This window comes from Salvelinus sp. IW2-2015, unplaced genomic scaffold (genome assembly GCF_002910315.2).
Source record: "Salvelinus sp. IW2-2015 unplaced genomic scaffold, ASM291031v2 Un_scaffold3360, whole genome shotgun sequence".
NCBI lineage: Eukaryota > Metazoa > Chordata > Actinopteri > Salmoniformes > Salmonidae > Salvelinus > Salvelinus sp. IW2-2015.
Window position 1 is genome coordinate 31,043 of NW_019944643.1, and position 26,456 is coordinate 57,498.

General features: G+C 39.1%; 1 protein-coding gene across 1 annotated transcript; it reads left to right on the forward strand.

The window, feature by feature from the left end:
• LOC112075737 (uncharacterized) lies at nt 1–23,909 on the forward strand. Its single transcript, XM_024142686.2, has 12 exons — nt 1–58; nt 1,919–2,125; nt 2,525–2,670; nt 2,838–2,956; nt 9,431–9,555; nt 11,462–11,559; nt 11,664–11,800; nt 13,303–13,427; nt 15,440–15,585; nt 19,914–20,016; nt 20,635–20,777; nt 21,900–23,909. Exons 1-12 carry the CDS (start codon nt 26–28, stop codon nt 22,024–22,026), a joined length of 1,509 nt encoding a protein of 502 aa, XP_023998454.1. The 5' UTR covers nt 1–25; the 3' UTR covers nt 22,027–23,909.
• The last annotated feature ends 2,547 nt before the right edge of the window (nt 23,910–26,456 follow it).

Genomic DNA, 26,456 nt, shown 5'->3' on the forward strand with positions numbered 1-26,456 from the left:
AGACACCAGGAGTGACCAGACATTCATGACCAGCAGGACACCAGAAGAGGCCATACTGGTAATTAATGATAGATTACATTTGCATCTATATCTTCTATTATATTTCTGCTACTGCTATGGCTCAAAGGCAAACACCAAGGAGCAGCCCATGATCTTACAGATACAGTTGAAGTCGGAAGTTTACATACACCTTAGCCAAATACATTTAAACTCAGTTTTTCGCAATTCCTGACATTTAATCCTAGTAACAATTCCCTGTCTTAGTTCAGTTAGGATCACCACTTTATTTTAAGAACGTGAAATGTCAGAATAATAGTAGAGAGAGATTTATTTCAGCTTTTATTTCTTTCATCACATTTCTAGTGGGTCAGAAGTTTACATACACTTAATTAGTATTTGGTAGCATTGCCTTTAAATTGTTTAACTTGGGTCAAACGTTTCGGTTAGCCTTCCACAAGCTTCCCACAATCAATTGGGTGGATTTTCGCCCATTTCTCTTGACAGAGCTGGTGTAACTGAGTCTGGTTTGTAGGCCTCCTTGCTCGCACACGCTTTTTCAGTTCTGCCCACAAATGTTCTATAGGATTGAGGTCAGGGTTTTGTGATGGCCACTCCAATACCTTGACTTTGTTGTCCTTAAGCCATTTTGCCACAACTTTGGAAGTATGCTTGGGGTCATTGTCCATTTGGAAGACCCATTTAATACCAAGCTTTAACTTCTGACTGATGTATTGAGATGTTGCTTCAATATATCTACACAATTTTCCCTCCTCATGATGTTATCTATTTTGTGAAGTGCACCAGTCCCTCCTGCAGCAAAGCACCCACAGGACATGATGCTGCCGCCACCCCCGTGCTTCACGGTTGGGATGGTGTTCTTCGGCTTGCAAGTGTCCCCCTTTTTTCTCCAAACATAATGATGGTCATTATGGCCAAACAGTTCTATTTTTGTTTCATCAGACCAGATGACATTTCTCAAAAAAATACGATCTTTGTCCCCATGTGCAGTTGCAAAAACATAGTCTGGCTTTTTTTATGCTGGTTTTGGAGCAGTGGAGCAGCCTTTTCAGGTTATGTTGATAGACTTGTTTTACTGTGGAAATTAGATACCTTTGTACCTGTTTCCTCCAGCATCTTCACAAGTTGCTTGTTGTTTCTGGGATTGATTTGCACTTTTCGCACCAAAGTACGTTAATCTCTAGGAGACAGAACGCGTTCCTTCCTGAGCGGTATGATGGCTTGTGTCCCATGGTGTTTATACTTGCGTACTATTGTTTGTACAGATGAACGTGGTACTTCAGGCATTTTGGAAATTGCTCCCAAGGATGAACCAGACTTGTGGAGGTCTACAATTGTTTATTCTGAGGTCTACAATTTTTATTCTGCGGTCTTGGCTGATTTCTTTTGACTTTCCCTGATGTCAAGCAAAGAGGCACTGAATTTGAAGGTAGGCCTTGAAATACATTTCACATGTCACCTCCAATTGCTCAAATGATGTCGATTAGCCTATCAGAAGCTTCTAAAGCCATGACATAAGTTTCTGGAATTTTCCAAGCTGTTTAAAGGCACAGTAGTTCTTGACCCACTGGAATTGTGTACAGTGAAATTAAAGTGAAATAATCTGTCTGTAAACATTTGTTGGAAAATTACTTGTGTCATGCCACAAGTAGATGTCCTAACCAACTTGCCAAAACTATAGTTTGTTTTACAATAATTTTTTGGAGTGGTTGAAAAACGAGTTTTCATGACTCCAACCTAAGTGTATGTAAACTTCCTACTTCAACTGTAGATACCTTGAATGATAACGATGATAACCAAAATGATCCATGTTGATGTAACAAAGTTATACAATATAACAGTTAGATGATCTCCTCCGTTTTTGTTATACTAAATAATACTTCTCTATCCAACCTTTTAGGTGCTAGTGGATTCAAGCTCCTCCATAAATGAGACATGCTATGATTCCGATGACAAAATAACACGGTTGGATGCTGTTAAACAGCTCTTCGATAACTTCGCAACTAGAAGCATGGCGTACAATTTTCATCATGTCATTGGCTTGGTGAAGTTTGACTCATCAGTTAAAACTCTCCACACATTTACAGAGAATCTGGAGACCTTTAAGGTAAATATATTTTGTCATTTTATGAAGGCAAAATAGCAAATTGGTTAAACTCTCCTATGTGGTTTGCCTCGTGCATCTATACTGAACAAAAATATAAATGCAACATGCAATAATTTCAAAGATTTTACTGAGTTACAGTTCATTTAAGGAAATCAGTCAATTGAAATATATATTTTTTCAAGTCACACCAGATACTGACTGGTTTTCTGATCCACACCCTTTTTTTTTTTTTTTTTACAGTTGAATACTTGTATTCCATAGATTAAGGCTTAATGAATTTATTTAAATTGCCTAATTTCCAAATCTTTGAAATTGTTGCATGTTGAATTTATATTTTTGTTCAGTATACAAACATCACATAATATTAGCATTTTAAGTAAACATTTTTGGCACTTACAGGAACACGTACACAATCTGGAGGCCAATGGATGCACTGTGCTGTATGATGCCTTGAAACGTGGCATGTCTCAACTGAAACAAGTTGGAGAGCAATTTCCAGACTGCAGACTTCGCATCATATGTCTCACAGATGGGAATGATGATGGGTAAATACAACAAAACCTTTAAGCGTGCAAAACAGTCATTACAATATTTTTGTGCATGGACAATGCCCATTTTGAGGTTACATTCAATGCATTAACACAAAGATATTCTTCAATTGGGAATTGATTTGCTCGATTGGGAATTTATTTGGTTAAAACATTATCCATAGGTCAATGACTGAACCAGATGCTGTCACAACCAAACTGATGAGCCTGAACATTGTTGTTGATGCCATCGTTGTTGGAAAGGTGGACAACAACGTTCTGCGTGGAATCAGCAATGCAACAGGTACTGTATAATGTCTAAGAAGGACAAGTGTGTTTTGCGTCAGAAGTGAGTATTACAGAATATTCTAATATTATTTATTTTATTTATTTAACCTTTATTTTCGACAGGGAGTCATGCTGAGACCAAGGTCTCTTTTACAGATGAGCCTTGTATACACATCAATACACTGTCGTGTCTTTGACTATGCCAGATTAATTGCTATGACATGCTATTCTATAAAATAATTTATCCGTAATTAATATTACCTGATTGAACTAATCATGTAAATATTAATTAACTAGAGAGGGACACTACGAAAGAATATTTATAGAGCTGTTATCTTCCGAATAAACTCTTAAAGACTTAGTAATATTTTACATCCATAGCAGTCACCTTAATCGTCAGTTTATTCAGTCTCATCTGAAAGTTGTAAATCCTTGTTATTTATGCAAGAATCCTGGCTAACAAGTTGAATCAGCAATACAAAATTGGGTTTAATTATTTATTTCCTAAATACCTAACTAATCACACAGAATCACACATACACAATGAAATCATAACTTGATCACAAATTACGTCATACAGAAAAACGTCCCTAGCGGGCGGAATAGATATGACAGCTTGTTAACAAAAGAAAGGGGCGGGATTTTAGTGAAAGAGCGGGAGACTGGAACAGAGGCGAAGCTGTGCTATCGTAAATACAGTATCTTATGCATTCTAAATTACCGCCCATTTGAAAAGGAAAATGCAATAAATATTTACTCTGAGCTGCGCTTCAGTAGGTTGCTGGTAGATGGAAGACCGTATCACCAACCGAGTCCTCTGTCCTTTGAAGAATGTTCTGGTGCCTTACTGGATACGTTGGAGTAACGTTGTGTGTAGTAGACGGGATACTCGGACTGTCCTTCCTAACCTGCGTTTGTAGCAGCTGTTGCTACTCAACGGCTAGGAGATATCACTTCTGTAGTGAATACGAGTTCAAAGTTCATACCATTCACAATCAAAGTCCATGCTGCTGTTGGCTTGGTTCTGTAGTTATTATCTGAACCATTCTGACACCGGATCGTCATCCTAGCGTACCCGGAACAGAAAGTTATATTCTTGTCAATGGCTTTTATAGTGGAGGGAGAGGGGTGTGTCTGAAAAGTTTATAAGCCTGCCTCTTCACAGGGGCGGGCCACTGTGAGCAGAGGAAAACTTATGAAAGCCCAGATCTCTCATTTGGAAGCTAAAATTACATTTCACCTCTTCACAAATAATGTCATATTCAAACATTTGAATTAAACAACAATTCCATGTGAATCCGATACCTCTGACGTTTAGACTTTCCACAGTAGAGTTTATGTCATTCTATCATTGATGAGAATGTGTCAGAGGGCAACCGAACTGACATAATATACCTTAAGTACCACCGCATATGTTCAGTTGGTCGGATTACCAGAATATAGTTCATTCCCCCCCACTTTCTGATGTCCCCAGAATCTCTATGTTAACCAAGGGGTTTTCTTATGTCACATCAGTAGGGAAGAGAAAAAGGGGGAAAGAGGTATTTATGACTGTCATAAACCTACCCCCACTGCCAACGTCATGACAACACTAAAAGCAAGTTTCAAAGTTTATTCGCCACACGCATAGGATACAACTGGTGTAAAACAGTATACCTTGAGAGCTCTTTCCCAAAAATGCAGTGATAATAATAATATACTGTAGATAATAATAGAAAATAGAATAGAAACTTCCACACAAGAACTATGATGTGAGTTAGAAACACGAGAATGCAAGTATATACAGGTCCTTGCCAGTACTTTATTCAATGTGCAGGGGTACTGGAGTGGCTGCAAAACACAATCATAGAAAACAAACATATTCTTCAGTAGAAAGCTTCTATATCAGCCATTAGAATTTCCCTAGAGGCACTATTTCAGAGCTCTAGCTTGGCATAAATAATTAGATACATTTTTATGTGATTTGGAGAATAACACATACTTGGTTTTACCTGCGTTAAGTACCAATTTCAGTTCAACATCTGCAATGCAATGAAGGCAGATTGAAGCTCCGAAAGAGCCTGGTGTCGTCTGCATACAGATGTATGAAAACATGTTTCGCAGATAGACCTACTTTGCTTATATAAACAGGAAAAAGAACAGGAAAAAAATCGATCCCTGTGTCATATTACTGTATATCACAGTATACAGTGTATTCGGAAAGTATTCAGACCCCTTGACTTTTTCCACATTTTGTTATTCTAAAATGTATTAAATTGTTTTTTCCCCCCTCATCAATCTACACACAATATGCCATAATCAAAAAGCAAAACAAGTTGTTGCACATTTATACAAAAAAACGTGGATAAGTATATACATAAGTCTTAAGACCCTTTACTCAGTACTTTGTTGAAGCACCTTTGGCAGCGATTACAGCCTTGAGTCTTTTTGGGTATGACGCTACAAGTTTGGCACACCTGTATTTGGGGAGTTTCTCCCATTCTTCTCTGCAGATCCTCTTAAGCTCCGTCAAGTTGGATGGGGAGCGTTGCTGCACAGCTTTTTCAGGTCTCTCCATAGATGTTCAATCGGGTTCAATTCCGGGCTCTAGCTGGGCCACTCAAAGACATTCAGAGACGTGTCCCGAAGCCACTCCTGCGTTGTCTTGGTTGTGTGCTTAGGGTAGTTGTCCTGTTGGATGGTGAAACTTCGCCCCAGTCTGAGGTCCTGAGCGCTCTGGAGCAGATTTTCATCAAGAATCTCTCTGTACTTTGCTCCGTTCATCATTCCCTCAATCCTGACTAGTCTCCCAGTCCCTTCCGCTGAAAAACATCCCCACAGCATGATGCTGCCACGACCATACTTCACCGTAGGGATGGTATTGGCCAGGTGATGAGCGCTGCCTGGTTTTCTCCAGATATGACTCTTGGCATTCAGGCCAAAGAGTTCAATATTGGTTTCATCAGCCCAGAGAATCTTGTTTCTCATAGTCTGAGTCCTTCAGGTGCCTTTTGGCAAACTCCAAGCGGGCTGTCACTCTACTATAAAGGCCTGATTGGTGGAGTGCTGCAGAGATGGTGGTCCTTCTGGAATGTTCTCCCATCTCCACAGAGGAACTCTGGAGCTCTGTCAGAGTGACCATCGGGTTCTTGGTCACCTCCCTGACCAAGGCCCTTCTCCCCCGATTGCTCAGTTTGGCTGGCCGGACAGCTCTAGGAAGAGTCTTTTTGATTCTTAAAAATTCTTCCTTTTAAGAATGATGGAGGCCACTATGTTCTTGGGGACCTTCAATGCTGCAGACAAGTTTTGGTACCCTTCCCGCGATTTGTGCCTTGACAAAATCCTGACTCGGAGCTCTACGGACAATTCCTTCAACTTCATGGCTTGTTTTTTGCTCTGACATGCACTGTCAACTGTGGGACCTTATATAGACAGGTGTGTGCCTTTCCAAATCATCATGTCCAATCAATTGAATTTACCACAGGTAAACATCTCAAGGATGATCAATGGAAACAGGATGCAACTGAGCTCAATTTCGAGTCTCATAGCAAAGGCTTTGCATACTTATGTAAAGGTATCTGTTTTTATATTTAATACATTTGCAAAAATGTCAATCTGTTTTTGCTTTGTCATTATGGGGTATTGTATGAAGATTGATGAGGGGAAACAATTATTTGATCCATTTTAGAATAAAACTGTAACGTAACAAAATATGGAAAAAGTCAAGGGGTCTGAATACTTTCCGAATGCACTGTATAACACTGCAACTCTTTCTCTTCAGCCTGCTCAAAAGCCAGCACCACATTTCAAAGCTGTTTGCAGCTATTTGTCTTCTTCATTTATTTTTCCCTGCCAGGGGCCAAAACAACACATTTCTCTTGCAAAATGCATCAACACCATCACATCTTAAAGTTACTGTCACAAAATAAATCCTTTATCAAAACAGTAACAATTGTCACCTAATGAGAATATTTATTTAGCCAAATCAAAAAACTAGATAGCTGCATCAAAACCATTTGTCATCAAATGACCATTTATTACATAATGGTTCAATAAATACTAACTGGAGACATCAATAGACCATATGTTTTCTATGAAAAAGTTGGTAATACAGTTCTTCTACAATGATTTCTTTGGAACGACAAGTCAGAACTCTGTGGCCTTTTGCAAAACAGCGTTTTTTAAAATATAGTTGCCTTCTCAAAACAAATACATTCATCAAAACTATATTATACCATCAGAATTGCAAATACATTAATCAAAAGAACACGACTAAGCTGACAAAACAAAAAGTTAGTTTGTCTTTTTAATATCCCAGTTGATCAATATATATTTGTTGCAGTTACTAAATCATGATGATCAAAACTTGATATACAAAAATACAACTATCAAAAGGTGCAGAATTATGTGTAATTACTCTTCTTTTATGCATATTTCACCAAACAATTTCATACACGTGAAAAATCTAATATTATTCCTGATAAAAATTACAATAAAAAGATAAACACATTGTGTGCAGGATTCATTCACTGGTATCATCACAATCCAATTCCATGTATTCAATACATAGACTAGTTTGCTCATCGTTTTGTAGACTTTCCAGTGGCGCACATAAACAAACCCCACAATAGAAATAAGGAAACTGATATGAATGTATAGACCTCAATTCACAACAAAGCAAAGCTCTGTGATGTTGGGGATGATGATTTAGGAGTAACCTATTTCTTTAACTGCATTGTTGGTTACGGGCTTGTAAGTAAGCATTTCACGGTAAGGTCTGTTGTATTCTGCCCATGTGACAAATAAAGTTTGATTTGATTTTGAACTCTGCATGTCTGCAATGTTAGAGATAATCATAGAAATTAGACAGTTCCCGTGCCTAGCTCTTTCCCTATATTCTACCTGTTTATGGCCTACTTAAAGTAAAATACAATATTCTGCAGTAGTATTTGTAGCTCCCTCCAGTAACCACGAGCACAACTGTTCCTTGATTTTAACTGGTGGTTTATTCTGTAGTTTTAGTCAGAATTATCACCTTCCGTGCGAACTCATTGGCTGCTTATTCCTGGCATGAATTCACGCATCATCATTAATTATTATAACGTTACCATCGTAACATACACGCTTCAACCTTTACGAACTACACCCGAAGACATTAAAAAACCTAGCTAACACATCGTGGGATTGCCTTCACTCCAAAATTGTGTTGCTATGATAATAATCCCCGTTACAACAGTTCTTAGCCACGTAGTTCCGCTTGTCTTATCATTTCCCCGCATAACGAACACGTAAACAATTCAAACAAAAAACAACGACATAGACTGACAGGTTAATTGTCAGTTACAGTATTTACTGATTGTCGGAAACAGTGAACCCATTTGCAACCTTTTCACTTCTGATGAAAACAAAATGTTGGTATTCTGTGAACAAAACACTTTACAGTGAATTTTGTATTCATTGATGACATTTGTATTTAAAGTTTTGCTAAAGGTGGTCTATGATATGCAAGTCAGGTACAAAGGAAAGAACATTATCAGAAGTTCTGTAAAAGTATTTGAGCATTTGATCATTGCTGTTCTGCTATAAAAAAAAGTTTCAAACAGATCCCCTTTTCTAGAAATTAACTGTACTCTTGTTGGCTGAAGTAGCCTCAAATACTAAAGCAGGAAGAATAACAATATAAAAAAAATAATTAAACTACCTTTGATACCGTTGCAATTGAGGTGTTCCGTGCTGTATATTATAATGCTGTAAATGTGACAAAATACAGTAAACATCAATTAAATACAGTAATATTGAAGTAGGTCTAATTCCAAAAATGAAATAGTGAAGAAACGTTCAAGGTGCAAATGTGACTGAAGTTCTGTAAACAAAATTGTATGAAAGAAGTGACTGACATGACTTTTCAATTTAATTTGTGTTGATTTAGCTGGCAATTTAAAACATATAAATATGATTTACTGTATAAACCATGGAAAACAAAACAACCTACTTACGACCTATTCGATATGTATTTATGGACTTGTTATGAGGTTTATAGTTATGCAAAGAGAGTTTACATGTTGATGGTAAAGACATTCCATCATGGGAGTAATTCTTATTAACTGTGAAAAAAGTATTTTGTTTTGTTTGACATGGTTTACACAATAGATTTGTGTCTTGTGTAAAGAGTTGTGTCTTGTGTTTTTGTAAAAGGTGTTTTGTGATAGTTGTCTACTGTTTTGCAAAAAAGTGTTTAGCATTTGCATTTAGTGTGAAAACAATGAGAAATGACTAACTGTTGTGCAAAAAAAGTTACTGTTTTGGCCTTGTGGATCCCAGTTTCGCTCATGTGAATCCCTGTTTCATTCACAGTGTTCAAGCAATCTAGAAAAACTGTAAGAGGACACAGCAGACTAGTCTACTAAAATGTGATGTGTTTTTTGAGACACTACATAACAACGTCCCATATATTTGCATCAATTAATAACAATGAAGCAACTGAATCCACTTCCTCAATGTCTTCCTGTAGGAGGGTGTTGTTTTAAACCAGAGACGAGTAAAGCTGGTCTGAAGCTCTTTGAAATGGAAACCGTTCTGTCTTTGGAGATGAGGAAGCTGAAGAAGAAATTGGACCCATCCTACATTAAGAGCGAGGTACGATCTATTAAATGAAATCTATTCAAAAAGTATATAAATGTTTCCATTTATTTTATATGAATTAAGTGAACCATATTTCGTTTGGATGTTAAAGTAACTGTCCAGTGAATCTAATTTTTAAAGGTGCAATGTGCAGAAATCGCTCTGCCATTTCCTGGTTGCTAAAATTCGAATAGTTTGCCTAATTTCAGTTTGTGACAAAACAAGCAGTCATTGTGTAAGGAATCATTGTACCATCTAAACCGCTGTGAAATATACACTGCTCAAAAAAATAAAGGGAACACTTAAACAACACAATGTAACTCCAAGTCAATCACACTTCTGTGAAATCAAACTGTCCACTTAGGAAGCAACACTGATTGACAATAAATTTCACATGCTGTTGTGCAAATGGAATAGACAAAAGGTGGAAATTATAGGCAATTAGCAAGACACCCCCAAAAAAGGAGTGATTCTGCAGGTGGTGACCACAACCAACTTCTCAGTTCCTATGATGAGAACTTGGAGTTACATTGTGTTGTTTAAGTGTTCCCTTTATTTTTTTGAGCAGTGTATTTTCCATAACCAGAAATATTGTATTTTCAGCTGTTTGAAGCTTGTGTACAAAACCACAAGTAAACGATACAAAAAGGAAACTTAAGAACGTGAAGCATAGCACACATGGAACAAACCTTCCACTTCTTAGACTTGCTTTCAATAGAATGACAGATATATATCTCACATTTATATGTGAATTTGGTCGGGTTGCCCAAAAAGTGACATATTGCAGGTTTAAAAGCACATATTCTGTTTGCTCATACCCAAATAATGTTGTTGTCCTTTACTTGTAGTTATGGCCAAAGCATAAATGAGAGAAAATCCACTCAGTGAAACCCAATCTCAATTGTTTTGTTTACAAACGGTTTCCAAAAATGCTTGAAATTTGCCTGGAGAATGACATCATCGTCCTTGGCCGGGACAGGCCCGTCTGTGATTGGTCCAGCAGCATTTTAAATATTTTTTTTATTCATTCTCCAGTGGGGAGAAGGAGACTAACATGCTACCCAAACCGCAGGCGTGCGTCCGCGTGCACCATTACGCGCAACTTGATGTTTCAAGTTTCCACAGATGTCTCAAGTTTTGAGGGAGCGTACAATTGGTATGCTGACTGCAGGAATGTCCACCAGACTGTTGACAGAGAATTTAACGTTCATTTCTCTACCTTAAGCCGCCTCCAACGTCATTTTAGAGAGTTTGGCAGTACATCCAATCGGCCTCACAACCGCAGACCACGTGTAACCACGCCAGCCCAGGACCTCCAGATCCGGCTACTTCACCTGCAGGATTGTCTGAGGGGGCTCTGAGGACTATTTCTGTCTGTAATAAAGCCCCTTTATGGGGGAAAACTCATTCTGATTCGCTGGGCCTGGCTCCCAAGTGGGTGGGCCTTTGCGCTCCCATGGCTACGCCCTTGCCTAGTAATGTGAAATCCATAGAATAGGGCCTAATGAATTTATAAAAAATTTGCTGATTTCTTATATGAATAGTATCTTAGTAAAATCTTTGAAATTGTTCCATGATGCGTTTATTGTTGTTCAGTATAATTTGAAAATCTAAGTGAATCTCATTGGCTGAGCTGGCAAATTTTTTTTTTTTTTTTTACCGATTTACTCTCAAACCACTGTTGTTTCCACTCAGGCTAAGCAGGAGCACAGAAAAATACTGCTTTTAAACGCCATAATTATACTTTTTTGGAAAGACATCTATTAAATTATATATTGTAATTCATTTTAGGTTAATATTTCATAGAAATCTGGAACACTGGACAGATACTTTAATAAAGTTTTTATTTTATTTAAATATGGAAGTTAATACCATTGATATAAAACATATTGTACTGAACAATGCTCATTTGYCTGTACAGAGCATTCTAGTTGCTCTCTTCGCCAACCAAGGTTATGACGAGAAGCCAGAGGTTGCTCTGCCAAGTCAACTAAACGATAAAGTGACCTTAACAGAGAAGTAAGTGCTGTTCCTATACCAGAATTTCAAGAAGCATATATGTAACTTGGCAATTGAGGTAAACTACCGTATTGTTCTAACAAAACAAATATCTCACATAATAGCTCATTGAAAAAGAACATAAAGAAATCCAAGAGCAGCTGCTTTTTGGAGAAGGACAAACGCATTCTAAAAGAGCTGAAGAGCCTGCACTGTGACCCACAYCCATTCTGCACTGTTTTGCCGTCAGAGTCAGACTTTAGTAAGTAAACTTCTATTGATCTGGTAACACTTCAATCAATGGGAAATACTATTTTACTCTTAGGTAAAGTATTTATTTTTAGGACAATCTCGGTAGAAATGGTACAAATAGAGGTTCAAGACCCTCAAAAGACATCACAGTAAAATAGGATGTATTGCAAAACGAAATAGTAAAATGGTAGTGTACTGGGAAAAATGGGTTAGTCTGTGGATATCTGAGGGTTAGAATTATGATTTAGTGTACTGTATATGTGAGCGAAAATAGCTGTAAGTAGCAGTAGAAGACATATTGTTGTCCGTTAGTTTACTCCAATGGGGACGGGTTGGTAGGGTTAAAAATAAAAAATAATAGGGCGATTAGAAATGATGCAAAGTTTAGTTTGATAAAACCTAAAATCTATCTCCAATACTGAAGCTGATCTTTTAAGTTGTCTTTTAAAACACACACTGAGTGTACAAAACATTAAGGACACTTGCTCTTTTCTTAGACTGAACAGGTGAAAGCTAGGATCCCTTATTGATGTCACTTGTTAAATCCGCTGCAAATCAGTGTACATGAAGGGGTGGAGACAGGTTAATGAAGGATTTTAAAGCCTTGAGACAATTGAGACATGGATTGTGTATGTGTGCCATTCAGAGGGTGAATGGGCAAAACAAAAGAATGCCTTTGAACGGGGTATGGTAGTAGGTGCCGGGTGCACCGATTTGTGTCAAGAACTGCAATGCTGACGGGTTTTTCACACTCATGAAAAACCGATCCAGCATTGGAGTCAACATGGCCCAGCATCCCTGGTGAACGCATTCGACACCTTGTAAAGTCCATGCCCCGACGAATTGAGGCTTTTCTAAGGACAAAAGGGGGGGGCTGCAACTCAATATTAGGAAGGTGCCCTTAATGTTTCGAACACTTAGTTTAGATGTACTATGCCAGGCCTTGATAAGCACACCGGTGAGGGCAATCATGATGTCCGGTAATCAGTGAGAGAGAGGTGGCCAGGGAGCCTCGGACTGCCAGTCTTTTTTAGGTTACCTCTTTAGTTGTAGTTTTTTGGTATATACTGTATGTATTGGGGACACATGCATACATTAAATCAGGCCATTTAGCTAGGCCTAGGACCCATAGATGTAGCAAGTGTAGCGGAATCAGTAGGCTAGACAGTCGGTTTCATAACAGAAGGGACACATTCAACTTCTTATGGATCCAGGTAGAGTTAGTGATCGATCCACGAAGTAAACAGCAATATCTTCTGCAACAACTAAGAAGGTGAAGCGTGAGGCTAAATGTCTCTGTTGTTTTGGTATTGCAGCTATCATTTTGTCGCAACATGAGGCGCACACACGCCCATGTACTGATATGTTTACATGACTGTCAAATGGTAAAATCCCTGTTAACATGTTCCCACAAACAATTAACCATCCCATCCAGATGACCAGTTGTTATTTTAATAATTTAGTATAATATTGTCTAAAACATTTAACCCCTGTGATTCCATACCTATTCAGCGTTTTGGAAGATTCTCATGCAAGGCCCTCCTGATACACCTTATGAGGATGGAGTCTTTGAGCTGTACTGTCAGTTTGGGGCTGACTACCCCGTCAAACCTCCACTTGTGCGCTTTGTCACACCTGTATCCTTCTACACAATGAATACATGAAGAGAGTGTCTTTGTTATTTTGTGACTGCTTATAGCTGTTACAATATATTTATTATTATTGCATATAACTTCTAGATTATCAAATGTAGTGGAATTTATGTGAAACTCCTGAAAACAGCCTGAAAACATTTACAACACTTACCCTTGAGCAAAACTACAAATATTTACATGCAAGTGCAAGAGGATAAGTTGAGGCATGCGAAAGAGTGGTTAGAGTTAGGGTAAGGCTAAATTGAGGCATGGTAGCGAGTGATTAAAGTTAGAAAACACAAACACACCTGGATTAGAGTAAATTGTAATGTACCACAAATACAGTGCAATCGGAAAGGATTCAGATCCCTTGACTTTTTCCACATTTTGTTACGTTACAGCCTTATTCTAGAATGCTTTTTTCTCCTCATCAATCTACACACAATACCCCATAATGACAAAGCAAAAACAGGCAGTTTTTTTTACATTTTTGCAAATGTAATAAAATGTTTAAACTTAAATATCACATTTACATAAGTATATACGTTTTCAGACCCTTTACTCAGTACTTTGATGAAGCACATTTGGTAGCGATGACAGCCTCAAGTCTTCTTGGGTATGACGCTACAAGCTTGGCACACCTGTATTTGGGGAGTTTTTCCCATTCTTCTCTGCAGATCATCTCAAGCTCTGTCAGGTTGGATGGGGAGCGTCACTGCACAGCTATTTTCAGGTCTCTCCAGAGATGTTTGATCGGGTTCAAAACCGGGCTCTGGCTGGGCCATTCAAGGACATTGAGACTTTTTCCAAATCCGCCCCTGCGTTGTCTTGGCTGTGTGCTTAGGGCCACCCCAGTCGGAGGTCCAGAGCGCTCTGGAACAGGTTTTCATCAAGGATCTCTCTGTACTTTGCTCCGTTCATCTTTCCCTCGATCCTGACTAGTCTCCCAATCTCTGCCGCTGAAAAACACCCCTACAGCATGATGTTGCCACCGCCATGCTTCACCGTAGGGATGATATTGGCCAGGTTTCCTCCAGACGTGACGCTTGGCATTCAGGCCAAAGAGTTCAATCTTGGTTTCATCAGACCAGAAAATCTTGTTTCTCATAGTCTGAGAGTCCTTCAGGTGCCTTTTGGCAAACTCCAAGTGGGCTGTCATGTGCCTTTTACTGAGGGTGGCTTCCATCTGGCAACTCTACCACAAAGGCCTGATTGTTGGAGTGTTGCAGAGATGGTTGTCCTTCTGGAAGGTTTTCCCATCTCCACAGAGGAACTCTGGAGCTCTTTCAGAGTGACCATCGGGTTCTTGGCCACCTCACTGACCAAGGCCCTTCTCCCCCGATTGCTCAGTGTGGCTGGGCGGACAGCTCTAGGAAGAGTCTTGGTGGTTCCAAACTTCTTCCATTTGAGAATGATGGAGGCCACTGTATTCTTGGGGACCTTCAACAATGCAGAAATATTTTGCTGCCCTTCCTCAGATCTGTGCCTCGACACAATCCTGTCTCGGAGCTCTACGGACAATTCCTTTGACCTCATGGCTTGTTTTTTGCTCTGACATGCACTGACAACTGTGGGACCTTATATAGACAGGTGTGTGCCTTTCCAAATCATGTCCAATCAATTGAATTTACCACAGGTGGACTCCAATCAAGTTGTAGAAACATCTCAAGGATGATCAATGGAAACAGGATGCAACTGAGCTCAATTTCGAGTCTCATAGCAAAGGCTTTGAATACTTATGTAAAGGTATCTGTTTTTATATTTTATACAATTTAAAACCTGTTTTCGCTTTGTCATTATGGGGTATTGTGTGTAGATTGAGGACATTTTTTATTTCATCAATTATAATAACGCTGTAACGTAATAAAATGTGGAAAAAGTCAAGGGGTCTGAATACTTTCCGAATGCACTGTATATCACTATTTTTAAGTTCCTGGTGTGAATTCAGGCTGAAATATCCAGTTTTTTTATGCTTTCATATTAAATGTTATGTAAAATCCTAAATGTAGACAAAGGTGTACCACTGTAACATAAACAGTGTGGGTCGTATCTGTCACAACATATTTGACCGCAGCTACAACGCTCACATAACCATGAGAGAGATCTTGGATGCTGTATATGGACTGCTCATTGTCCCTGAACCTGATGATCCACTGGACAGGTTGGCTTGCAACAATTAGTTTTTATACTGTTTACAAGAGTAGTTCTAACTTTTTTGATGTGATTTTCAAGTCCATTTGAGTTTCCAAATGGTATACTGTATATACACTCCCCTTAATTTGGCTCTGTACTTCAGCATTTTGGATCTGAGATCAAATGTTTCATATGAGACGACAGTACAGTACAGAATGTCCCTTTTTATTTAAGGGTATATTCATACATATCTGTTTTACCGTTTAGAAATGAAAGCATGAATGAATCGTGAATAATGAGAAAGTTACAGATGCAGAAATATCAAATCAAATGTTATTGGTCACTTGCGCCGAATGCAACAGGTGTAGACTTTACAGTGAAATGCTTACTTACGAGCCCCTAACCAACAATGCAGTTTAAAAATGTAAAAAAAAAAAAAGTTTAATAGAAATTAAAATGTAAGAAAAATACGGATAAGAATAAGAAATAAAAGTAACAAGTAATTAAAGAGCAGCAGTAAAATAACAATAGCGAGACTATATACAGGGAGGTACTGGTACAGTCAATGTGCGGTGGCACTGGTTAGTTGAGGTAATATGTACATGTAGGTAGAGTTATTAAAGTGACTATGCATAGATGATAACAACAGAGAGTAGCAGTGGTGTAAAAGGGGGGCAAATGCAATTAGTCTGGGTAGCCATTTGATTAGGTGTTCAGGAGTCTTATGGGTTGGGGGTAGAAGCTGTTTAGAAGCCTCTTGGACCTAGACTTGGCGCTCCGGTACCGCTTGCCGTGCGGTAGCAGAGAGAACAGTCTATGACTRGGGTGGCTGGGGACAATTTTTAGGGCCTTCCTCTGACACCGCCTGGTATAGAGGTCCTTGATGGCAGGAAGCTTGGCCCCAGTGATGTACTGGGCCGTTCGCACTACCTCTTGTAGTGCCTTGCGGTCGGAGGCAGAGCAGTTGCTATACCAGGCAGTGATGCAACCAGTCAGGATGCTCTCGATGGTGCAGCTGTGGAACCTTTTGAGGTTCTGAGGACCAATGCCAAATCTTTTTAATCTCCTGAGGGGGAATAGGTTTTGTCGTGCCCTCTTCACGACTGTCTTGGTGTGCTTGGACCATGTTAGTTTGTTGGTGATGTGGACACCAAGGAACCTGCCCTACTGCAGCCCCGTCGATGAGAATGGGGGAGTGCCCGGTAATCTTTTTCTTGTAGTCCACAATCATCTCCTTTGTCTTGATCACGTTGAGGGAGAGGTTGTGGTCCTGGCACCACACGGCCAGGTCTCTCCCTATAGGCTGTCTCGTCATTGTCGGTGATCAGGACTACCACTGTTGTGTCATCAGCAAACTTAATGATGGTGTTGGAGTCGTGCCTGGCCGTGCAGTTATGAGTGAACAGGGAGTACAGGAGGGGACTGAGCACGCACCCCTGAGGGGCCCCTGTGTTGAGGATCAGCGTGGTGGATGTGGTGTTACCTACACTTACCACCTGGGGGCGGCCGGTCAGGAAGTCCAGGATCCAGTTGCAGAGGGAGGTGTTTAGTCTCAGGGTCCTTAGCTTATTGATGAGCTTTGAGGGCACTATGATGTTGAACGCTGAGCTGTAGTCAATTAATAGCATTCTCACATAGGTGTTACTTTTGTCCAGGTGGGAAAGGGCAGTGTGGAGTGCAATAGAGATTGCATCATCTGTGGATCTGTTGGGGCGGTATGCAAATTGTAGTGGGTCTAGGGTTTCTGGGATAATGGTGTTGATGTGAGCCATGACCAGCCTTTCGAAGCACTTCATGGCTACAGACGTGAGTGCTACGGGTCGGTAGTCGTTTAGGCAGGTTACCTTAGTGTTCTTGGGCACAGGCACTATGGTGGTCTGCTTAAAACATGTTGGTATTACAGACTCGGCCAGGGAGAGGTTGAAAATGTCAGTGAAGACACTTGTCCGGTTGGTCAGCACATCCTGGTAATCCGTCTGGCCCTGCGGCCTTGTGAATGTTGACCTGTTTCAAGGTCTTACTCACATCGGCTGCAGAGAGCGTGATCACACAGTCTTCCAGAACAGCTGGTGCTCTCATGCATATTTCAGTGTTATTTGCCTCGAAGCGAGCATAGCAGTAGTTTAGCTCGTCTGGTAGGCTCGTGTCACTGGGCAGCTCTCGGCTGTGCTTCCCTTTGTAGTCTATAATGGTTTGCAAGCCCTGCCACATCTGACGAGCGTCAGAGCCGGTGTAGTACAATTCGATCTTAGTCCTGTATTGACACTTTGCTTGTTTGATGGTTCATCGGAGGTCATAGCGGGATTTCTTATAAGCTTCCGGGTTAGAGTCCCGCTCCTTGAAAGCGGCAACTCTAGCCTTTAGCTCAGTGCGGATGTTGCCTGTAATCCATGGCTTCTCGTTGGGGTATGTACGTACGGTCACTGTGGGGACGGCACAGTGGGACGTCAAATATCATACTCCCAAAATGTGCTAACTGCTAACCTGTCACCATTACCAATAACAGGGGAGGTTGGCATTTTGGGGAGGGTATGATATTTATGCATCTGTAACTTTCTCAGTCATCATTATTCACGATTCATTAATGTAGAAGTGTTCAGAAACATACTGTATTCTATTCTTATTTACAATAAAAGTTACTCCAAAATGAGACAATACATTAATTACCATTCAGTTCCTATTGAGCACAGCATAATCTGAAAATAACAACCAAAACAAACTGCAAATGCGTCCAACAAGTTTGTAGTCACACCCACATGAAAAAATGCTATGGTCTAAATACTGTAGTATTGCAATATTTATATGCTATAGTATTTATTCACTGTAGTGTTTTTGCGGACATGACTGTATTAGACAGACTATAGTATTCTCTGTAGTGTTTTTCCGCGGACATGACAGACTTTACTGTAGTTTTCACCATATTGTTTTGCGGACATTACTGTAGTATTTACTGTAGTGTTTTTGCGAACATGACTAGTATGTTGTAGTAACACCTGCTGACTAGGGTTAGCTAAAATGACGACTACGCCAGTTACTGTTTAATGAGCGGAACACCTCAACCAGGACATAAGACACAGGCCACCTATTGTGTTGGTCAACATTTCTGAGCGATGCAACGGGCCAGACAACCCCTTAGCAAAAACATACACGTTTTATTACAATTATAACATCTAAACGTTAGAGGTTCTAGGCCCATTAAAGGGAAACAGTACAGAGGCAGATATAAAGAACAAGGAAAGTTTATTAAAGCTTAGAGGATTAGGTTTGCTTGTTTGACGCAGATAAATAACACGAGTACACCAAAATTACTTCTTAGATCTGTTACTTCCACTAGATAGCTGACAAAGTTCACAAGATGGCCAAAAACAGTGACAAGCAATACTCTACTTATGATGGTAGAAAATAAACAACAGTTAACCACTGCAATTACATAAACAATAGATATTTTAGAAATACAAATAACTTTACTTATTGGAGGGCGCTGCCAATAAACTGCCTGGACCTCAAACCAGCAAAGCCACTTCAAACATACCAACTGAAAACAAAATGACATTATTGCAGTGACTTTACTTAATGGACATCTTGAATATTGTCACATATGAATAAACTCAACACATACCATTTCAAACATTCGACCACACACCAAACATTTCTTCAAGACAGCATGGTCACAAAATGTTTGCTCACAGAATTAAACCAACAGAAACAACACCCTACAACGTATACACACAAAGGACCTTCTAGGTACAAAGCTCTCACCTGAACATGACCAAGTGATGCTTTTATACATTTCCTGCATGTCCTCCTTTATTAAGACTGCCCCAGGAAACACTGACCAAAACACAGACCAAATATTTGTTCATAGCCTGTCACACAATATTCTTCAGTTAGAAGATCATCTGAGTAGAGCAAGCCACTATTTGGTAATGTATTATTGATTTATTCTGATAAAGCCTAAAGGAACTGCCAGTTGTTTTTTAAAATCTTTTTACAGAATTACCTGCTCGTAGCCTCTTTTAGAATCCAAGAGTGAAACTTACACACTTGTCTAGGCTCAGCATCCCTGAACAAATACGAAACTTTTGACAACTTTTTATACACTAAGTGAATTTGTCCAAATACTTATGACACCTTCAAATGTGGTGACTAGATACATAAAGTGCATTCATTTCAAAATGGTAAAACAGTATAAAACAAATTAAACATTTGATCTCAAATCTAAAATGCTGGAGTATAGAGCCAAATGAAAAGTTTTAGCTTCACTGTCCAAATAAATACGGAGGGGAGTGTATTATATTGAATATGTTGAATTCATGCCTACATTAAAATTATTTGAATAAAAATGTATTTTAAAAGTATTCTGGCAGAGGAATACCTGACCAGCAGAGAAAAGTATGAAGAAGAGGCCAAGAAGAACACAGAGGAAGTTGCAGGCCAATCAATGGATGACATGGAGAAGGTGAATGCACTTATTTATTTGTATTTAAAGGACTGGGGCAGTCCCACTCCTTGTTGGTGTATATTGAGCAGATAGGACAGTGGAGAGAAGACAGTATATGAAGGAGAGAGGTGTGAGTCAGAAGGGCAATGGATCAGTTTTGAACCCATGGCGACTCTGGTATACTGTATGTGTGTGTGCACAGGCCACAATTCACAGCTTTTTAAAAGCTATATATTTTTTCATATGATATGCTCTGTTTATTATGAACCACATTAAGAACCACATCATTGAGACTACATTTCTGGTGAAGAAAACAAAAATACTCAAGAATGTGCTAAGGGTGGAAGTGGCCAGTGTGGTATTTCATTGACACATTGGGGCATATGGACTTAAATTATAAAAGTAGAATACATTTGATGAAAGTGGTTGTGAATTAAATGGCAGTGTTTTATTTAATTTCAATACTGCATTTCTCAAATCAGTTGTCAATTAATCAATTCATTATTCTATGTAATTGCTTTAATTTAATGATCATTTTTGTAACCATCCCTCATATGGAATTTACTTGGTGCAGGTTTGTCACGTTCTATATTTGTCAATTCAGGTTTAGATAATAATTTCTTTCTTAATTTACAGAAATTGGTGGGTGAAGAGTTGACTGAGAAGTTTATTCCTCAACATCTGATTTGTCCACTAACCAAAAAGATGTTTGTTGATCCAGTGATAACCAAATATGGAACAATCTATGAGCGAAATGCGATTGATAATCATATAAAAACGTAAGTTTGTTACTGCTGGATTATGAATATAGATTTGGATTATGAATTAGATATGAATCTTGAAGCAGTTTCCTTATCTGTCTGGTCAGTCAGGGTGTTGATGATGATACACTATCCCACGTCATAATGATTGACTTGACCATACTCAAAGGGTTATTCTGTGTCTTAGATCATTTTTCCATATGCACAAAAATATAATTTCTCTCAGATTTTGTGCAGAAGTTTGTTTTCATCAATGTTAGTGAGCATTTCTCATTTGCTAAGACAATCCATCCACCTGATAGGTGTGGCATATCAAGAAGCCGATTAAACAGCATGATTATTACACAGGTGCACCTTGTGCTGGGGACAATAAAAGGCCACTCTAAAATGTGCAGTTTTGTCACACAACACAATGCCACAGATGACTCAAGTTTTGAGGGAGCGTGCAATTGGCATGCTGACTGCAAGAATGTCCACCAGAGCTGTTGCCAGAGAAGTGAATGTTAATTTCTCTGCCATAAGCCACCTCCAATGTTGTTTTAGATAATTTGGCAGTATGTCCAATTGGCCTCACAACCACAGACCACATGTATGGCGTTGTGTGGGCTGCTGATGTTAAAGTTGTGACATAGTATCCCATGGTGGGGTTATGGTATAGGCAAGCATAAGCTACATAAGGACAACGAACACAATTGCATTTTATCAATGGCAATTCGAATGCACAGAGACAATGTGACGAGATCCTGAGGCCCATTGTTGTGCCATTCAACCAATGCCATCACCACATGTTTCAGTATGATAATGGACGGCCCAATGTCGCAAGGATCTGTACACAATTCCTGGAAGCTGAAAATGTCCAAGTTGTTCCATGGCCTGCATACTCACCAGACATGTCACCCATTGAGCATGTTTGGGATGCTCTGGATCAACGTGTATGACAGCGTGTTCCCTGTTGACGCCAATATCCAGCAACTTCGCACAATCATTGAAGAGGAGTGGGATAACATTCCACTGGCCACAGCCTGATCAACTCTATGCGAAGGAGATGTCATGCTTATATTTTTGTTCAGCATTGCATCATCAGTAATTCTCCAAATTTAAGTTTGAATTAAAATTATCCACTCTTTCCCCCTTTTACAGGTACAGGATTGCGACTGATCCAAAAACAAAAAAATTCCTTAGAAGAACTGACTACAAGCCATACCCAGACATGAAAAGAATGGCAAAGAACTATCGCGAACAGCAAATTCAGGAAAATAGTGATTAAAACACAATATGATAGCCAAAACGTGTGTTCAAATAATGTTAATGATGGTGATGGAAGTGGTACCCATTGGGTTATTGAAGTATGATAAAATGTAGATGTTATTCATTGATTTCTGTACTGACACTTTCTAGAGGGCTTTTATTTTCTGAGGGGTATCTACACACTTTATGTGTAGCTAAGATGTATATCAGTGGTCATTTCCTGTTAAACTCTGCTATCAATCAGTATCATTTTTTTTATCTATCTTGATAGAGTGATGTGGGTTACTTTTATATGCTGTGAAGGAAATTCAATGATGTATGAGATTAGTCGAAGGCCCACAATGATGGTGGTGTTTTTTTTCAGTAGTTTACTTTAATGAAACTTAACACAATGATTTAAATAATTATTTGATATAAGATAATAATTTGTATAGTTTATTATCCTATTATTGAAGTATTTCTGATTGTATTTCTGATTGTTCAGTTATCAAATATTCACAATATGCCCTGTCAGTTGAAGTTGTATGTCAACCTTGCCACAGTACTTTGACTAAGACTGACACAGTTGTTGGTTTAGTGCAGCGGCTCTCAACCTTTTTTGGTTACTGAACCCCAATCACATTTTGCTCTGCCAAGTGCAGGGCTCTGCCAAAGTACCCCCCCCCCCCCCCCTTTTTTTTTATGTTCTGCCGCTTGGTGGCGCTGTGTGGCAACTATATCACTTCATGGCCATTTACCAGAGTTCTCTGTTAATATGTGAGACAATTAGTTGTGGAAAAAGTACCCAATTGTCATACTTGAGTAAAAGTATAGGTACCTTAATAGAAAGTTACTCAAGTAAAAGTCACCAATAAAATACTACTTGAGTAAAAGTCTAACCATATTTGGTTTTAAATATACTTCAATATCAAAAGTAAATGTAATTGCTAAAATACACTTAAGTATCAAAAGTAAAAGTATAAATCATTTCAAATTCCATATATTAAGCAAAGCAGTTGGCACCATTTTCTGTTTTTTAAAATGTATTGATAGCCAGGGGCACACTCCAACACTCAGACATTATTTACAAACTATGCATTTGTGTTTAGTGAGTCCGCCAGACCATAGGCAGTAGGGATGACCACATGTTCTCTTGATAAGTGTGTGAATTTCACAATTTCCTGTCCTGCTAAGCATTCAAAATGTAAAGAGTACTTTGGGTTGTCAGGGAAAATGAATGGAGTAAAAAGTATAATATTTTCTTTAGGAATGTAGTGAAGTAAAAGTTGTCAAATATCAAAAAGTACAGATACCACAAAAAACTACTTAGTACTTTAGTACTTTAAAGTATTTTTAGTACTTTACACCACTGGAGACAATCACTCCTTGTTGTGGAGAAGTGTAAAAAAAACTATAATGCAACTGAAGAGATCATTAAAGACATGACAAGTTCTTATCTTTTGTGTCTTAATGATGAGGCCCGTGCACATGCTCTCACAACAATTTTATGAGGTGTTGAAAAATGGTTCACACCAGGATGGGTTCATTTAGAATTCACAATGATGAAAGCTCTACTGGATGGAGACATTCAATGATATACTGTTAATGAAGACATTCAATGATATACTGTTAATGAAGACCAAATAATATACTGTTAATAAAGACATTAAATGATATACTGTTAATGAAGACATTAAATGATATACTGTTAATGAAGATATTAAATGATATACTGTTAATGAAGATATTAAATTGGTATACTGTTAATGAAGATATTCAATGATATACTGTTAATGAAGATATAATGGTAATACTGTTAATGAAGATATTAAATGGTATATGTTAATGAAGATATTAAATGATATACTGTTAATGAAGATATCAATGATATACTGTTAATGAAGACATGAAGTGATATACTGTTAATGAGTTATTAAATGGTATACTCTGAGTAAAGGTGATTTAGTGGAGAAGGCTCTCTAAATGATCATAGAAAATCAGCACATTTTGGGACAGTTCCACCCCCTATCCAGATCTAACTCTGAATGTTTTATGTTTCTGGGGGAAGAGCAGTAGAACCTTGGCTATAGGTGAGAGGTCAAACACCAGGTGGTGCTTCTCTGGTAAAGACCAAGTATTTGATGTGTGGTGTATCAGTGTGTGTGTGGTCAGTAATGGAGAGACTGAATGACCGTTACAGTCTGGTGGTGGTCACGATTGATAACAGCTGCTGCTGTGGCTTGTGCCACACAGAAACACAGTCTGAACGGCCACTATATACCTCTATACCCTATACTTAAATGCGGAAGACACATTTCAGTTGAATATATTGTTGGACAACTGACTAGTATCCCCCTTATACCCTAAACCCAGGGATTGATTTGGGTTCGTGTTTTTTGTGTGCCTATTATTTAGAGGTTTTCCTGTGATGATTCTATCAACATGGTTATATTAACCACTCAGTGTACACATGGCTACCCTGAAAGGAGGACAGTAGGTCTAACATACTAAACATACTAAACATAAACTAATTTAGCTAAGCACATATACTTGTATTACTAAAAAGGAACTCCTGCCCACTGGAACTGTGGTTTCTCCACTAAACTCGACTCAACACGAGCCAATGTTACAGTCTGTCAGATCCTGATGACAGACGTCAATAGCTTGGGATCAACTGAAATGAAGCTGTTGCATGGAGTACAGAGTCTGCAGGACCGTGTGAATGACTTCTCTTTCATCCACGGATCATTTTCATTCTCCATGCGTCATGGTTAGGTGCGCACACATCCAAACTGCTAGTTTTTCCATTGCTTTCAATTAACATAAGTGTAAATCAACAGTCATTAAACTTGGGCCAGAACGAGAGGTCATGCATGTTCGCTAGTGAGCCCTAATTGTTTTGACCCGTCCTCGGCTCTGGGTTTTGTTCATGAGGGCATGCAATGGAAAAGGTTTAAAAAYATTTWGCAATAAAAAACGAAAATGAAAGTTCTTTATTAGAAGAGTCCTGGTAGTATCTYCTTGTTTCATTCCATTTTCARCCTAATGACCATGACYGTGATTATGAGTGGGAGGATCTTGSCAGCGAAGCRGTGGTGGTGGAGTAGCCCCTTGGCCTCCTGTCCTTAACCARTAGAAAGAGATAGAGGGGAGTGCTGGGTAATCTGTTGCCGTGTAAACACAGGCCCAGAAAAGGCAGTGGAATGTCTCTGTGGTGGGAGCTGGAGGAAGGTTCAGGGAGAGGCCAAGGCAGGTGGTATACATCAGCAACGAGCTGACGTCTCCCCACTAACTTATCCAAACAAGAGACAGGCRCTAGCGACGSTGGGGAAGGGAAAGAGGAGGAGCGGGGGATAGATAGACAAGGGCCAGKATCAGGGGGAGTCATTTTTCTTCCTGGCTCAGCTCTGCTTTGCTCTGGTCTGTCCTCTATCCCAGAGGGAAAAAACAAGCGTTAGTACATGAGACGGGACTGTTGCCATTTCTATAGCCCTTGATCCCGAGGCCTCCAGTCCTCCACTGATCTTGAGAACTCACGCAACAAATCACTGACGGGCAGATCAGAGCTGGTTTACATTGCAGGAGAACACTGAAGATACACATAGACCGAGGGAGAAGAACGTGCCATCCCCCACTGGGAACAGACGTCAGTTCAACATCTAGTTTTCATTTACACTTGGTTGAGTTGTCAACTAACTTGAATTCAATGTGAAATCAGCCARAAATGTCACCCTGTCATTGGAWTTCCGAAATTCCCTTATGTTGAGGACTTTTTGCTAATCCAATCAGTTGTCTGCGTTGATTCAACGTCATCACACTGAATTTCTGGGTTGAAATTATGTGGAAACAACGTTGACTCATCCAGTTTTTKCCCAGTGGGATGTCTGCTGATGTCTGTGTCTCATTTCGCCTTTACAGAGTCTGACCAATATTAATGTCCCACTGGGCACAAACTGGTTAAATTGACGTTGTTTCAACGTAATTTGTCAAMGAATCTACGTGGGAAATACATTACATTTWAAAAAAGTWATCAACTGTTGTTTTGAGGGTAAAAATTCAACCACAGGATTATGTACAGTATGTCATCATGGTAACCAATTTTCAACATAGACAAACCTTGTATATAATATGTTGAATTTGTACCTTTGAAACAACGTCAGATCAATAAAACCATAGGCTGGGCAGCACCTCCTACTGGAGAGTTGATCTATCTACAGTTATCCCTTTGGTCAACCTATCCAGAGTTTTAACCAAGCCCAGCCCTGCTTAGCTATGATGTCACTGACTATTACCAATATGCTATCATGAGAATGATTGTTGAGAGATCACCACTTAATAGATTCACTGTTGCTATCGAAGTCATTCAAAAGGGTAGGTTCAATAGAGCAAATGAAATGTAACCATACGTTATCAATCATGTATCATCAATGATGCTATTTTGGCCTATATAGCATTTGGCAAGTCATCAAC